This window comes from Dendrobates tinctorius, unplaced genomic scaffold, assembly GCF_039654945.1.
Source record: "Dendrobates tinctorius isolate UK_male_01 unplaced genomic scaffold, ASM3965494v1 ptg000155l, whole genome shotgun sequence".
Taxonomy (NCBI): Eukaryota; Metazoa; Chordata; class Amphibia; order Anura; family Dendrobatidae; genus Dendrobates; species Dendrobates tinctorius.
The window spans coordinates 12,949,948-12,966,099 of record NW_027361822.1 but is presented as its reverse complement, the minus strand read 5'-3'; the positions used below and the strand labels follow the sequence as shown (position 1 = coordinate 12,966,099).

The 16,152-nt window shown below is 45.3% G+C and overlaps 1 protein-coding gene across 3 annotated transcripts; it reads right to left on the bottom strand.

Moving 5' to 3' along the window:
- Positions 1-1,046: 1,046 nt before the first annotated feature.
- LOC141051205 (uncharacterized) lies at positions 1,047-13,007 on the bottom strand. 3 transcript variants are annotated; one of them, XM_073548079.1, is made up of 7 exons: positions 12,741-13,006; positions 7,036-7,185; positions 6,734-6,913; positions 6,527-6,650; positions 6,267-6,443; positions 6,013-6,183; positions 1,047-4,304 (listed from the first exon to the last, which is right to left on the bottom strand). In XM_073548079.1, exons 1-7 carry the CDS (start codon positions 12,843-12,845, stop codon positions 3,031-3,033), a joined length of 2,181 nt encoding a protein of 726 aa, XP_073404180.1. In that variant the 5' UTR covers positions 12,846-13,006; the 3' UTR covers positions 1,047-3,030. The 3 variants fall into 3 exon arrangements, with proteins under 3 accessions (XP_073404180.1, XP_073404181.1, XP_073404182.1); XM_073548080.1 differs by having other exon boundaries at positions 1,047-4,301; XM_073548081.1 differs by lacking the exon at positions 6,267-6,443 and having other exon boundaries at positions 12,741-13,007.
- Positions 13,008-16,152: the final 3,145 nt, after the last annotated feature.

Genomic DNA, 16,152 nt, shown 5'->3' with positions numbered 1-16,152 from the left:
ACACATAGCGATGCACCAGCGATCCCGACAACGATACAACCTTATCAGGATCGCTGGAGCCTCGCTACATGATCGCTGGTGAGCTGCCAAACAGGCAGATTTCACCAGCGATCAGGACCAGTGAGGACGCTAGAAACCAAGGTAAATATCGGGTAACTAAGCGAGCGCATCACTTAGTTACCCTCTGTGTACCTTGGATACCTGCGTGCTCGCGTTGGACGCTGGTATCCAAGGTGAATATTAGGTAACTAAGCGCGTGCGGCACTTAGTTACCCGCTGTGTACCTTGGATACCAGCTCCCAGTGCGAGCACGCAGGTATCCAAGGTACACAGCAGGTAACTAAGCGACGCGCTCGCTTAGTTACCCGATATTTACCTTGGATACCAGCTCCCAGCGTCTGCTTACAGCGTTGGGAGCTCGCTGATCGTTGCTCTCCCGCTGCCACATGCAGCAATGCGTGCTGGCCAGTGGGAGACCAACTATCAAAAAACAGCCCAGGATGATCCTGCACGATCAGCGATACCCGGCGGGGGGGTCGGTCGCTGATGCGTGCCACACACAGCGATATCACTGGTGAGATTGCTGATGCGTCACAAAATCAGCGATCTCACTAGCGATCTCGCTGTGTGTGACGGGGCCTTTAGTAAATGGATCAGATTCTATTTGTGCAAAAAGTGGATAAAATACATACAGAAAAAAAGAAAATAGACATACTGTATACTGTAAGAAAAATACAATATGGAAATTGATTAATTAATAACTTGGGGCTGATTTTAAGTTTTAGGGCTTTTTCATAGTTCAAAAATATATAGAATTTTTTAAACTATTTTTTGTTTTTGCATTCTTCATTTATTTACTGTACTTGATCCTGTGATCGCTTGAACAATATTGTAGTCTACAGGAAAATGAATGACCTCCAACAAGACTCAGCTACAGAGTAGGCTTCTTTGGAATACAGCCTCCAACAACTTTGATTAGCTGATGGAAGTGATGCCTCTTGATACAGAAAAAGTGCATTTCCTAATAAAGATCCAGTCTTCACTGGTGATTTTAATTAAAAGGAAGTTTATTTAGAATAAAAGTTAGAACTAAAAATGGTATAGAGATACAATAGAAAAAGATGTATATGGAGACCGCTATCAAAGATTACACTATTACAATCAAAATTCAATGGTCTTCTGCACATGCTCAAATTACATAGTTACATAGATTGATAAAAAGACCTAAATCCATCAAGTTCAACCTTTCTCCCTCAATTACAAAATCTTTGTCACTAAATAATCAAAAACCCACAATGCCATCAAAGTAAGTTGCACCCCAGTAATAATTCAACAACGCACAAGCAAAACAAACAATTATTCATTTTCAATCATTATGTCTCAAAAGGCTTGGAGGTGTCTGGTTTCTGTAAAGGCCCCGTCACACATAGCGATCTCGCTAGCGAGATCGCTGCTGAGTCACAATTTTTGTGACACAACAGCGATCTCACCAGCGGGATCGCTGTGTGTGACAGCGGTCAGCGACCGGCCCCCCTGCCGGTATCGCTGATCGCTCTTGGAAATCACTGGACATTTCTTCCATCGCTGGTCTCCCGCTGGCCACCACGCATCGCTGCGTGTGACAGGCGGGAGACCAGCGATCTGCTGGTAACTAATGTACACATCGGGTATCCAAGGGACGTGCGTCCCTTAGATACCCGATGTGTACTTTAGTTACCAGCGCGCTGATGCAGGGAGCTGCATCAGTTACCAGCTTCCTGCATCAGCGCGCTGGTTACTAATGTGCACAGTGACGTCTGGCGCTCGGCGTCGCTGTGCTGATCGCTGGTGAAGCTGTCTGACAGCTCACCAGCGATCACATAGCGATTCACCAGCGATCCTGACACATTGATATCGTTGTCAGGATCGCTGGTGAGTCGCTATGTGTGACTCCAGCCTTAGAATCTCTTATCTTTAGAATTGTATCTTATAGCACATTCTAACAATATCTGCATTCTCAGCGTTGGATTCTTAGCTCTGAAACAAAACATGATTTTATAAAGCCTGTATATAGCTGGCGCACAAGAAATAATATAACATATTGGCAAATTATGGATTAGAGTAGCAGTATTGGAAATTTTCCTCATCACTGTATCTAACCGTTTAAATGTCACTGTTACTATTTACAGTCGCATTTAAGGGGTTAATATGTGATTATCAGCGCTAGATCTGATTCCGGGTGAAGACTGTATAACACAGCCAACACCCACAATGCATTAAGTGGTCACATCTACTGTATATAAAAATGTCAACAAAAGGTCAAGAATATGTTTCGTAATATCATGGCGACTGCTATTTAAAGGGGTTTTCTAGTTTCAGAAAACCCCTGTCCCTGGCTGCAGCTTGTTTAAAAAAAAAACATTTAGAAAAAACTGAACTATTCTCACCCTCCCCAGGTCCAGCGCTGAACCTTCTCTGCTGCTTCCATTATCTGTTATTGTCTGTAGTGCTGACGCCACATTGATAGTGTTGCAGCCAATAACTAAGCTCAGTAGCTCTGAACTTCTCGTGCCATCCACTTGGGCAGAGCCACTGAGTTCACTTATGGGCTGCAGCGCTGGTGACCTGAAGACAGCGCTGCAGACAATAACAGAAACAGAGGAGCAGCAGCAAAGACTCAAGGCTGGACCCAGGATGAGGAGTAAAACAGATTTTCTTTTTTTTTTTCAAAATAAACAGCAGATGGTGTATATGAGTATTCCCAAACTGTAAAGTCCCCTTTAAATGTGACTGTTACAATTTACAGCAGCACGTAAAGGGTTAATCTGCTGTTATTAGTGCTAGCTCTGATTTCTTGAGTCATGGTGGTAGTCAGCACCACAGTGTATGGTGTGGGCTCTTCCCATGCACTGTCAACAAAGACTTAAGAATGTTTGACTAAATAGTTTCCATATGCAGGGCATAATTATGACTTTGCCCCTGTGTGAGTGGGCAAGGGTTAACAAAACGTCCTGCCAAAGAAAAACATTTTCTTTATTATGAATTTAAAAATTACTTCTCCACCATGTGACTTTTCTGATGTAAAACAAGACTTGATTTCCAGTTAAAACATTTCCCACATTCTGAACATGAATGTGGCTTCTCCCCTGTGTGAAGTCTGTGATGTATAACAAGGCTTGATTTATCGTAAAAACATTTCCCACATTCCGAACATAAAAGTGGTTTCTGTTCTGTGTGAGTTCTCTGATGTCTGACAAGACTTGATTTATGGTGAAAACTTGTTCCACATTCTGAACATGAAAATGCCTTTTCCTGTTGGTTTGGTTTTTCCGCATTGTGAGTTTTCTGACCAAGATTTAACTTCCTTTCAAAGCTTTTCATAAATTTAGAATATGAAAATGTCTTCTCCCCTGTGTGAATTTTCTGATGTGAAACAAGTTTTGATTTACATCTAAAACGTTTTCCACATTCAGAACATGGATATGGAGCTTCCCCTGTGTGAGTTTTTTGATGGTCAACAAGATATGATTTCCGAGTGTAACATCTCCCGCATTCTGAACATGAATATGGCTTCTCCCCTGTGTGACTTTTCTGATGCGCAATGAGATGGGATACCTGGATAAAACATTTCCCACATTCTGAACATGAAAATGGCTTCTCCCCTGTGTGAATCCTCTGATGTATAACAAGATGAGCATTTTTCCTATAACTTTTGCCACATTCTGAACATGAAAATGGCTTCTCCCCTGAGTGAATTCTCTGATGTATAACGAGATTTGATTTATTATTATAACCTTTCCCACATTCTGAACAGGAATATGGCTTCACCCCTGTATGACTTCTCTGATGCATAACAAGATGAGATCTTTTCCTATAACCTTTACCACATTGTGAGCATGAATATGGAGTTTCCCCTGTGTGAATTCTCTGATGTATAACAAGGCTTGATTTATTATTATAACATTTCCCACATTCTGAACAAGAATATGGAGGTTCTCCCGAGTGACTTTTTTGATGGTTTACAAGGTTTGATTTCCGAGTGTAACATTTCTGACATGTTGGACATGAAAATTGCTTCTCCCCTGTTTGCGCTCTTTGTTGTTCACCATCCCTTTTGTTAATTTTATTATGCTTAACAATCTGTGATGAATCAGAAGATAGGACCAATTTCAAAGGATCAGATACTACAGCCCCGCTGTGAAGGTCTGGTGGTATATCTGGGATAACGGAGGCCTCGTCAAATATATCCGATGTGATACCACTGACATCTGCCTTAAAATCTTTAGACATCACATGTCCATGAGCGCTCCTGATACACTCACCTGCTAACAAATAAAAATGTTGTTTTTTACCATTTTTGAATAAGAGAACTTAAATATTCTAATGACATTGTAACACACTTCTACATAAAATTTCAATTTCTAATGTATACTCATTCCTGTTATCCTCCTTTTGAGTCCTGTCACAATGTTATGGGGAGAGATGTGTTAACTGATCCATGCCAGTCCTGTGCATGTGTGGTTCAGACTTTCCACGTCGCCCTATGCCACTGAGAAAGCCATCTTGGTTGTGGTAGAGCCAAAATGACAGGTCTAGTAGTAAAGAAGGCAGCTGATGCCCCCTCCTCACTCACCTAGAGTCATTCATGCTCACTTCACCCAAATATGCATGCGTTTAGTGGGCAGAAAAGGGAGATAAGTACTGCCTGATGCCTCAGGTTTCACTTTATCTGCATGTTTAAATCCATCAGATTGATTCGTCTTTTTTCCATGGGTAAGTTGGGATACCCCAATTCACATTAAATTATCAGGCTATCCACCCCATATATCATGATGTTCAGCCAACAGGCTGTCAGTGTGTCTTTCACCACACATTTACAGCAAAAATGTCAGAGAATTATTAGGGACCTGTCAGTTATTGCTATTAGGTGAGGTGTATATATCACACTCTTGCTGACAGCTCAATACACAGTTCCAGTCAAGAATGGTCATGTACGAAGAAGCCACAGCTTTATAGCAAGTGCCATTGTAGAGTATATTAGAAAGTGTGGCGGTGTCTTCCACTGGGCGAGCTATGTGATGGGTTGCTTTGTGATTAGTTGGAGTTTAAGAGGTAAAGTCTCTCCTTGTGGAGAGTAACATGCCTGACATGCCACTGTAAGGAGTCTTATCGGCATTGCAATGCTCCTCTGGGAAATTAAAGATTTAAATTGCCTCTTCAGAGAGGAATAGAACTAGAACTCTAATGCCACCTACTGGAAGTAGCAATCCTAAAAGTCAATATCAATCTGTTAATGATCCTTGCCACATGACTTAGGATAAAAGCCAAACCAGATTCTCCCTTTTTCAGACATGTTTCGGGATGTTGTCCCTCCTCAGTGCAAAGCAAAAAATCTGATTTGGCTGTATGAGAGACCTCTGACTTGGGTCTAAGGGGTAATGTGTATGGCCTATGAGTCGTAACACTGCCGAGAGACATCTCCCCTTAGAACTCAGTCAGAGGTCCCTGATACAGCCAAATCAAATCTCTTGCTTTGCACTGAGTATTTAATCATACGTCATGTGGCAAGGATTGTTAAAAGGTTGATGTTGACTTTTAGGATTGCTACTTGGGTCCAAACTGAGATTTATGGAGACAATGTGGCTGACAGCCGTTTCGCGTGTGAGCCGATGGCTCAGAGGAAGCATGACTTATACACAAAACGGCTGTCAGCCACATTGTCTCCACAATCTCATTTAACTAGGATATACTATATGTCACTCTGCATAAAGACAAGGTGCCTGGATACGTTACCACTCCATATATTCAGAAAAGAAAAAGAATCTGGCACTCTTAAAGATGCAAGAAATATTTCAAATTTTAATCAGAATTTCAATCCAACAAATGAATTCAGTAACGTTTCGGTCAACCAGACCTTCTTCAGACAGTTTGCAGACAGTATACTGTGTAGACTAGTGCTATTCGGTATAAAGATAAATAAATATGACATTCCAGAAACCTCGCTTCATTACAAGTAAGTTATAAGTATATTACCTAGTGATGTGACGGACTGGGCAACTTCCATCATGAGGACATTGTACAGATCTCTGTGTCCTTCTAAATACTCCTCTCCATCTAGCTCATGATCCAGATTTTCTTGTTTACAGTCCTGTGGAAGAAGAGGACGGGGACATCTCTCTGGTGTTGTCCTCTTACTGGATAGAACTGGAGGAAACACATACAGGGACTGAATTCATTCTTTACATACAGATAATTATAGGCCGCGTGTATTTAGTCCTGTCTATTACCTGGTGATGTGAGGGGCTGGGGAACCTCCATCACGACAATGTTGTACAGATCTTTGTGTCCTTCTAAATACTCCCACTCCTCTTCATCTACCTCTTGATTCTGATTTTCTTGTTTACAGTCCTGTGGAAGAAGAGGACTGGGACATCTCTCTGGTGTTGTCCTCTTACTGGATAGAACTGGAGGAAACACATACAGGGACTGAATTCATTCTTTACATACAGATAATTATAGGCCGTGTGTGTTTAGTCCTGTCTATTACCTGGTGATGTGAGGGGCTGGGGAACCTCCATCATGACGTCCTTGTACAGATCTTTGTGTCCTTCTAAATACTCCCACTCCTCCATGGAAAAATAGACAGCGACATCCTGACACCTTATAGGAACCTGATACATTCAATGATATCGTCATCTCCCCAATCCCTTCAAAGTGTTACTTTATAATATCCCAGCATTCTCAACAGTGTCACCTCTCCAGTCAGCAGCTCAATCATCTTGTAGGTGAGTTCTAGGATCCTCTGTTCATTGATGTCCTCATGTATCAGGGGGTGAGGTGGAGGCCCCGTGTTTGGGCTTAGGGGTCTTCCCCATCCCTCAAACAAAGGGTCTTGAAAGCACTCACTAGAGGTCTTCTTTACTATTGTGTAATCCTGGTTATGGAGAGACACATTAATAAATCTCACACCAGACATTTCCAGAATCCTGACCTCTCCAGTTCTGTCCATGTTATTCCCATAGAAACATATAATATGATGTCAAAAGAATCTCTCACCTCTCCAGTAAGCCGGAAAAGGATCTCTAGGGTTAATTTTAATATCCTCTCCACCATCTTCTCCTTGTCCTTATCCATCCTTAATGGGTCAATCAGGAAAATTCTCTTATTTAGAAGATCTCTACTGAGAGGATCCGATATTGTAGGAACCTGAATAGGGAGAAGATGATGATGTAACATCACAAAGATCCCGTGTAAAAACACAATTAATAAAGATAATGGGAAATATGAGTAGCTATAATATGTAGATGTTGTATTCTCTCTCTTTATATGAGTTGGAATATGAAATGAGTATCTCATCAAAGCAGCTGCTCGTCAGTGCACTGCTCAAAAAAATATAGGGAACACTTAAGGCCTGTTTCACACTTACGTTTTTCTTCTCAGTTGTAATCCACCAAAATGGCGGAGAACAGATCCATAGGCGTCGAAATACCAACGGGAGCCACCGGACCGTTGGTGCGCCGGGATCCGCTGAGCCGGGAAAGTTAAAGGAGCCGCGCTGAAAAAAAAAAAAATACCGCCGATGTAGCAGATGAGAGACGGGATATTGCGGGATGAGAGCCGGGATATCGCGGGACGAGAGCCGGGACATCGCGGGACGGGAGCCGGGACATCGCGGGACGGGAGCCGGGACATCGCGGGACGGGAGCCGGGACATCGCGGGACGGGAGCCGGGACATCGCGGGACGGGAGCCGGGACATCGCGGGACGGGAGCCGGGACATCGCGGGACGGGAGCCGGGACATCGTCAGGCGGGACGAGAGAAGAGAGAAAGAAGAGAGAGAGGATTTTCTCGAGCAGCCAGATTGGATTCAGGGTTAAATGTGTAGCAAAAGGTAAAAATGCGGATCCGGCCGCCAAAAAAACATTGCATTGTCCATCCGGTGATGTCAGCGGACGCCAAAATTTTGGCGGATCCGCCGACATACGGATGCAACGGACGAGAGTCAGTCAAAATCCGCCGATAATGCAAGTCAATGGGGAAAAAAGGAACCGCCAAAAAAAAAATGGCGGATCCGTTTTTTTCTGAAAAACGGTGGATTTTGACTGATAGTGACAAACGGATGTGTGAAACAGGCCTTAACAACAGAATATAACTCCAAGTAAATCAAACTTCTGTGAAATCAAACTGTCCACTTAGGAAGCAACACTGATTTACAATCAATTTTACATGCTGTTGTGCAAATGGAATAGACAACAGATGGAAATTATTGGCAATTATCAAGACACCCTCAATAAAGGAGTGGTTCTGCTGGTGGGGACCACAGACCACATCTCAGTACCAATGCTTTCTGGCTGATGTTTTGGTCCCTTTTGAATGTTGATTGTGCTTTCACACTCGTGGTAGCATGAGACGGACTCTACAACCCACACAAGTGGCTCAGGTGGTGCAGCTCATCCAGTATGGCACATCAATGCGAGCTGGGGCAAGGAGGTTTGCTGTGTCTGTCAGCGTACTGTCCAGAGGCTGGAGGCGATACTAGGAGACAGGCCAGTACACCAGGAGACGTGGGGGGGGCCATAAGAGGGCAACAACCCAGCAGCAGGACCGCTACCTCAGCCTTTGTGCAAGGAGGAACAGGAGGAGCACTGCCAGAGCTCTGCAAAATGACCTCCAGCAGGCCACGAATGTGCATGTGTCTGCACAAACGATTAGAAATCGACTCCATGAGGATGGTCTGAGTGCCGATGTCCACAGATAGGGGTTACTTTTGGGTTACGGACTAACACTTTAATAATATAACTTTAATTAAAAAATCTTCATTTGTACTCAAATTAGATAAAACTAAAATAAGTACACCCCACACCAAAAACTACTACAGCTAGCATTGTGTATGACTGCCTTGATTGTTGATTGAACAAGTTGGCGACATGTTGCAACATCTATCTTTTTCCATTCTTCAAATTATGCAAGAGCAACCTCTTTTAGAGCCTGGATACTGGAATGAAAGTGATGACAACTTGTTTCTTCAGAATTCCCCAAAAGTGTTAAGTTGGCTTCAGATCAGGAGACTCTTGCCACTGAATCACTTTCACCCTGTTGTTCTTCAGAAATGCAGCAGTGGCCTTAAATGTGTGATTTGTCATGTTAGAAAAGTGCTCGTTTACCAAGGGAGTGATGGTAGCATTTTCTCTTTCACTATAGAGCAGTACATCTGTGAATTCATGAGGCCATCAATGAAATGTAGCTCCCCAACACCAGCAACACTCATGCAGCCCCACATAAGGACACTGCCTCCACCATGTTTCACTGTAAGTACCATGCATTTTTCTTTGTTCTCCTTGCCTTTGTTATATCATACAGTTTTGAAGCAGTCAGTTTCAAAAACATTTATATTGATCTCATCACTCCAGAGTATAGAGTTCCAACAGTCTTCATATTTTTCAGCGTGGGCTCTGGAAAATTATAGGCAGGCTTTTTTGTGCATGTGCTTTAGGAGACACTTCATTTGTGGACGACACACATGCATGCCATTTCTATGCAGCATATACTGTATTGTGTCACGCAGAACACTCACCTCTGTTTGGCTTTCTATTTCTTTTTTTTGTTGATTTTCTTCAACCCATCTCATCAGACACTCAACGTTTATGTGGCAACTTCCGTGATTTGCCTAGACGTCTCTGTGAGATGGTAGAAGTTTCATCTTTGCTAAATTTTTGTATCATTTTTCCACAGTATTTTGACCGATAAGTAAAGCTTTTCTGATCTTTTTGTAGCCTTCACCTTTCTTGTCTAAAGAAATTTCTCAGGTTTTGTAACATTTCTCTTCCATGTGGTGCCATCGCTGAGAGCATGAAATGGGAAGGTGTTCTCTTTGTGAAGCATCAGTCTCTTACAGTCACCTGTGCCCTGTACACCTGTTTAATGACTAATTAAACTACTAATTGGACTATTTCCAAAGATATACTGATAGGGAATTTAGATTGTGAGCCCCATGGGGGACAGTAATGATAATGTGTGCAAACTGTAAAGCGCTGCGGAATATGTTAGCACTATATAAAAATAAAAATTATTATTATTATTATTAATTAAACTTACCAGTAGTCAATTTCTTGTTAATTAGAATCTTGTAGTCTAAATTTTAGCTTTTCTCCTAATTGTGATGATTGCATGACTCAAGGTTTCCTATGGACACTGTGAATAAAACCTCTGCCGCACTATGCGATCGAGGGGTGGCTGAGCTGTCAGGGTTATAAATGAAGGTCTATCACCGAATCTGACGCAGAGATGTGAGTATTGTGAATGACAACTCAGCCGTCCTATCTGGCTGGGTCTGTGGGATCACTTCCAGATATCATTCATTCTGGGTGACTATGGGGCTATTTAGCACTGTGACAATGGTCAGATCATTGCCAGTTGTAGCTTTGCTCAAGAGGTGTGTGTGGCTGCCCTGTGCTCTGAGTTGCATTCTGATCTGTTGCCGACCTTGGATTTACCTTTGACATTTCGTTTGATTTACCCCTTTGTCTTGATCCGCTACCTTCCTGATACTCTAACCTCGGACTTCTACCTGACTACGTTTTTGTCTTTTCCTTTTGCCTAATACGAACCCTCTTGGTACTGACCTGGACCTCTTGACTACCCCGCCTCATGTTGAGTAGTGACTAGCATCACACTAAGACTTTCATCGCGGTGTGGTCATTTTTGCATCATTGTCTTAAATTAATTTGTTAGGAAAATTACTTTTTTGGGTGTGGCAAAATAACAAATCTTGTTTGCTATCAATGGCCCATTTTTGTGGGATTATTTTGTAGAATGGTATTACCTAGAAAATGTTGATTCTGAAAGGAAGCTAAAAGTGTTGGGGTGTACTCATTTATGCTGAGCACTGTAACTCATCCTGTTTTACTCCATTTGTTGACTTTTAATTTTCAGTTCTTCCTTATCTTTCCTTGGCACTTTGATATCTTGATCTACCTATCTTTGATACCCAATGCTAACTCACCAGGAGTTATCGCTTAAAAAAAAAAATTAACAAATCACGATGGTAATTAAACCATTTTGATGTTACTGATGTTAGTCCAATATAACGCTGGCTGTGCTCATGTATACAGGGGAGGTCACTCTGGTTTGGGGACAGATGACGCTTTCTCTCTGGGGTGGAGATTACAGGGAATAATGGAAATGTCGGGTTTTTCTCTCTATAGAAATCTGGAGAAATGGAAAAACTGTTTACAATCAGGCTTCCGACCACATCACTCAACTGAAACTGCCCTAGCTAAAGTCACCGTGACCTACTCACCGCCAAGAGCAAGCGACACTACTCTGTCCTCCTTCTCCTGGACCTGTCTTCTGACTTCGACACTGTGGACTTTTCCCTCCTGTTACAGATTCTCATCTCTTGGCATCACAGATTTGGCCTTATCCTGTGTCTCCTCATATCTAACAGACCCTCTCCCATACCACCACCTCACCTCGCCCCCTGTCTGTCGGTGTTCCCCAAGGCTCTGTCCTAGGACCCCTACTCTTCTCCATCTACACCTTCGGCCAGGGACAGCTAATAGAATCCCACGGTTTGCAGTATCATCTCTACGCCGATGACACGCAGTTCTACCTATATGGACCCAACCTCACCTCCTTACTGACCAAAATCCAACAATGTCTGTCTACTATTTCAGCTTTCTTTTCGGCTCGTTTTCTAAAACTGAACATGGACAAAGCAGAATTCATCATCTATCCTCCATCTCACTCTACCCCTCTACCAGACCTATCTATCAATGTCAATGGCTGCTATCCCCAGTCCCGCATGCTGGGTGTCTTGGGGAGATCCTCGAATCTGCCCTCTCTTTCAAGCCACATATCCAAGCCCTCGCCTCCTCCTGCCGCCTCAAACTCAAAAATATTGCCCGGATCTGTGCATTCCTTGACCATGAAACCACAATAACACTAGTGCACGCCCTTATCATCTCCCACCTCGACTACTGCAAGCTCCTACTCTCTAGCCTCCCCTCCAGCACTCTGGCACCACTCCAATCCATCCTACACTCTGCTGCCCAACTAACCTACTTGTCTCTCCGTTATTCCCCAGCCTCTCCTCTCTGCCAAACCCTTCACTAGCTTCCTATCGTCCAGAGGCTCCAATTCAAAACCCTAACTACAACATACAAAGCCATCCACAACCTGTCTCCTCCCTACATCTGTGACATGGTCTCCCGGTACCTACCCGCACGCAACCTTCGATCCTCTCAAGATCTCCTTCTCTACTCCCCTCTTATCTCTTTCTACCACAACTGCATACAAGACTTCTCCCGTGCTTCCCCCATACTCTGGAACTCTCTACCCCAACACATCAGACTCTCGCCTACCACGGCGGAAACCTTCATAATGAACCCAAAGACCCACCTGTTCCGACAAGCTTACAACCTGCAGTGATCCTCAGTCTACTGAACCGCTGCATGGCCAGCTCTACCCTCTCCTAGTGTATCCTCACCCATCCCTGTAGATTGTGAGCCCTCGCGGGCAGGGTCCTCTCTCCTTCTGTATCTGTGTGTGCCTCTACTCTTGTTTGTTGTACTTGTCTATTTTTGCCCCTTTCTCATGTAAAGCGCCATGGAATAAATGGTGCTATATAAATGCATAATAATAATAATAATGATTTCCCTAATTTTTAAAGGGATTTCTCATTAAATGTCTGTGGCGTTGGTCCTGTACTGAGGGCGCTGATCCCGGAGGCTGTGAATGTGGAGCAGAATATAGCACATACCTCCTCCTGCAGAGCAGCACAGCAGATATGGTCCTGTCCACAATGGAGCAGATCCGGAGAGGGGGATGAGGTCACTGGAAGGGGCGGAGCCTCCTCACAATACATAGGTCATACCAGGAAGCAGTAGTGCACACATTTACTGGTAACCGGGAAGAGGGAGGTCCTGCAGGATGGGACTGTACATAGGGGAGAATGAGGTGATTTATTTCTTTCATACAACACACAACTAGTAGAGCGCCGCACACTAGATAGATGGCTGCTCTGAGCTGCAAGGACCTGTGATGAGGTCACAGTCATGTGATCAGTCACAGAGGGGAGGAGTCAGGGGTCACATGATCAGGTACCTCAGTGTATGTAGCAGAGCATCGGATCCCTGTGTCTATGACGTGCTTGGAGCAGAGCCTTGCGTGTACGGAGCAGAGCCGTGTGTGTACGAGGCGTACGGAGCGGAGCCGTGTGTTTACGGGGTGTACGGAGCGGAGCCGTGTGTGTACGAGGTGTACAGAATGGAGCCGTGTGTGTACGAGGTGTACAGAGCGTAGCCGCATGTGTACGAAGTGTACGGAGCAGAGCTGTGTGTGTACGAGGTGTACGGAGCGGAGCCGCATGTGTATGGCGTGTACGGAGCAGAGCCGTGTGTGTACGAGGCGTACGGAGCGGAGCCGTGTGTGTACGAGGTGTACGGAGCGGAGCCGTGTGTTTACGGGGTGTACGGAGCGGAGCCGCATGTGTACGAGGTGTACGGAGCGGAGCCGTGTGTGTACGAGGTGTACAGAATGGAGCCGTGTGTGTACGAGGTGTACGGAGCGGAGCCGTGTGTGTACGAAGTGTACCGAGCAGAGCTGTGTGTGTACGAGGTGTACGGAGCGGAGCCGTATGTGTACGAGGTGTATGGAGAATAGCCGTGTGTACAAGGTGTACAGAGCGGAGCCGTGTGTGTACGGGGTGTACGGAGCGGAGCCGTGTGTGTACGAGGTGTACGGAGCGGAGCCGTGTGTGTACGGGGTGTACGGAGCGGAGCCGCATGTGTACGAGGTGTACGGAGCGGAGCCGTGTGTGTACGAGGTGTACAGAATGGAGCCGTGTGTGTACGAGGTGTACAGAGCGTAGCCGCATGTGTACGAAGTGTACGGAGCAGAGCTGTGTGTGTATGAGGTGTACGGAGCGGAGCCGTGTGTGTACGGGGTGTACGGAGCGGAGCTGCATGTGTACGAGGTGTACGGAGCGGAGCCGTGTGTGTACGAGGTGTACAGAATGGAGCCGTGTGTGTACGAGGTGTACAGAATGGAGCCGTGTGTGTACGAGGTGTACAGAGCGTAGCCGCATGTGTACGAAGTGTACGGAGCAGAGCTGTGTGTGTACGAGGTGTACGGAGCGGAGCCGTATGTGTACGAGGTGTATGGAGAATAGCCGTGTGTACGAGGTGTACAGAGCGGAGCCACGTGTGTTCGAGGTGTACGGAGCGGAGCCGTGTGTGTATGAGGTGTACGGAGCAGAGCTGTGTGTGTACAAGTGTACAGAGCGGAGCCGTGTGTGTGCGAGATGTACGGAAAATGGCCGTGTGTGTACGAGGAGTACGGAGCGGAGCTGTGTGTGTACGAGGTAAACAGAGCAGAGCCGCGTGTGTACGAGGTGTACGGAGCAGAGCCGTGTGTGTACGAGGTGTACGGAGCGGAGCCGTGTATGTACGAGGTGTACGGAGTGGAGCCGTGTGTGTACGAGGTGTACGGAGCGGAGCTGCGTGTGTACAAGGTGTATGGAGCAGAGCTGTGTGTGTATGGGGTGTACGGAGCGGAGCCATGTATGTACACGGTGTACAGAGCAGAGCTGCATGTGTACAAGATGTATGGAGCAGAGCTGTGTATGTACGGAGCAGAGGCGCATGTGTTTGAGGTGTAAGGCGCAGAGCAATGCGTGTACGGAGCGGAGCCATGTGTACGAGGTATACGGCGTGGAGCCGTGTGTATACAGAGCAGAACCCTGCATGTACAGAGCGGAGCCGTGTGTGTATGATGTGTGCGGAGCAGAGACGTGCATGTACAACATGTACAGAGTGGAGCAGTGTGTATACGACGTGTATGGAGGAGAGCCGTGTGTGTACAACGTGAGCATAGCAGAGTGTGCGGAGACTTGCATGTCCTACATGAGCGGAGCAGGGTGTACTGAGCGTAGCCGTTTAGTTACGATCCAAGCAAGTGTGGATTGAAATGTACAAAGTTATTGAACATGATAGCCAAATTGTTCACTCTGTCGTGTGCAAGCATCCATTTGTATGGCTATGTACCAACGTTGCAGAAATGCTGCAGAAATTTCCGCAACTCCCGCCGCGGGTCAAACGCATGTGTTTTTCCCGCAAAAAAACAAACGTTTTGCAAGCGTTATTCACTTGCGGAATGCTTGCGCATTCCAAGCGATTTCATGCATCGCTTGGAAAGATGATTGACAGGTTGCTCACATTTGTCAAGCATAGCGCTTGACAAGTGTGACCAACTTTTTACTATTGATGCTGCCTATGCGGCGTTAATAGTAAAAGATAGAATGTTAAAAATAATTTTTAAAAAATAGTGATATACTCACCCTCCGGCGGCCCCCGGAGCCTTCTCGCCTGTCCGCCATGCTCCCGGCATCTTCCTGTCCCAGTAATGCTTTGCGCAAAGGACCTGAGATGATGACACGCTCGCGAGATCGCGACGTCATCGCGGCCATTCGCGCAAAGCATTACTGGGACCAGAAGATGCCGGAAGCGTGGTGAGAAGCGGGAAGGACTCCGGGGGTCGCCAGAAGCTGAGTATATCACTATTTTTTTATTTTAATTCTATTATTTACAGGTATATGGTGCCCAGAGCCTGGAGCAGAATCTCCTCTCCTCCGGGACCGTGGGTACCATCCGCAAATGATCCGCTTACTTTGCGCATGGTGGGCATAGCCACATGCGGAAAGTAAGCGGAACAATGCATTCCTATGGGTGTGGATTTTCCCGCGTTTCCGCACAAAGATTGAGCATGCTGTGTATTTTTCCGCGATGTGATTCCGCCGTGGAAAAATACGCAGCATTAGCACAGCATGTACAGAATGCCATAGGATTGTATGGGATGCTTTTTTTTTGCAGTTTCACGGCAAAATCGCGCGTTCCTCCTGAATAGCTGCTCCTTCTCCAAGCTTTATCAGAGCTGCAAGGAACTCTCTCTAGCTCCTTCCTCCACGAAGGATGGTTGGAAATGCCCAATATCACCAACAGTGAGTGAGAGAACAAGACACTCCTATATAGTTAAGCCAGAGGAATCACACCTGTTAGTGAATCCCATGTAATAACGCTAACCACCACCGGGGGCAAACTAGAAAAAAAGACACAACTGTGTAATGATCCTAACGGCCACGGGGCAAAACTAACTTTAAGCAACCAGCTTAAAGA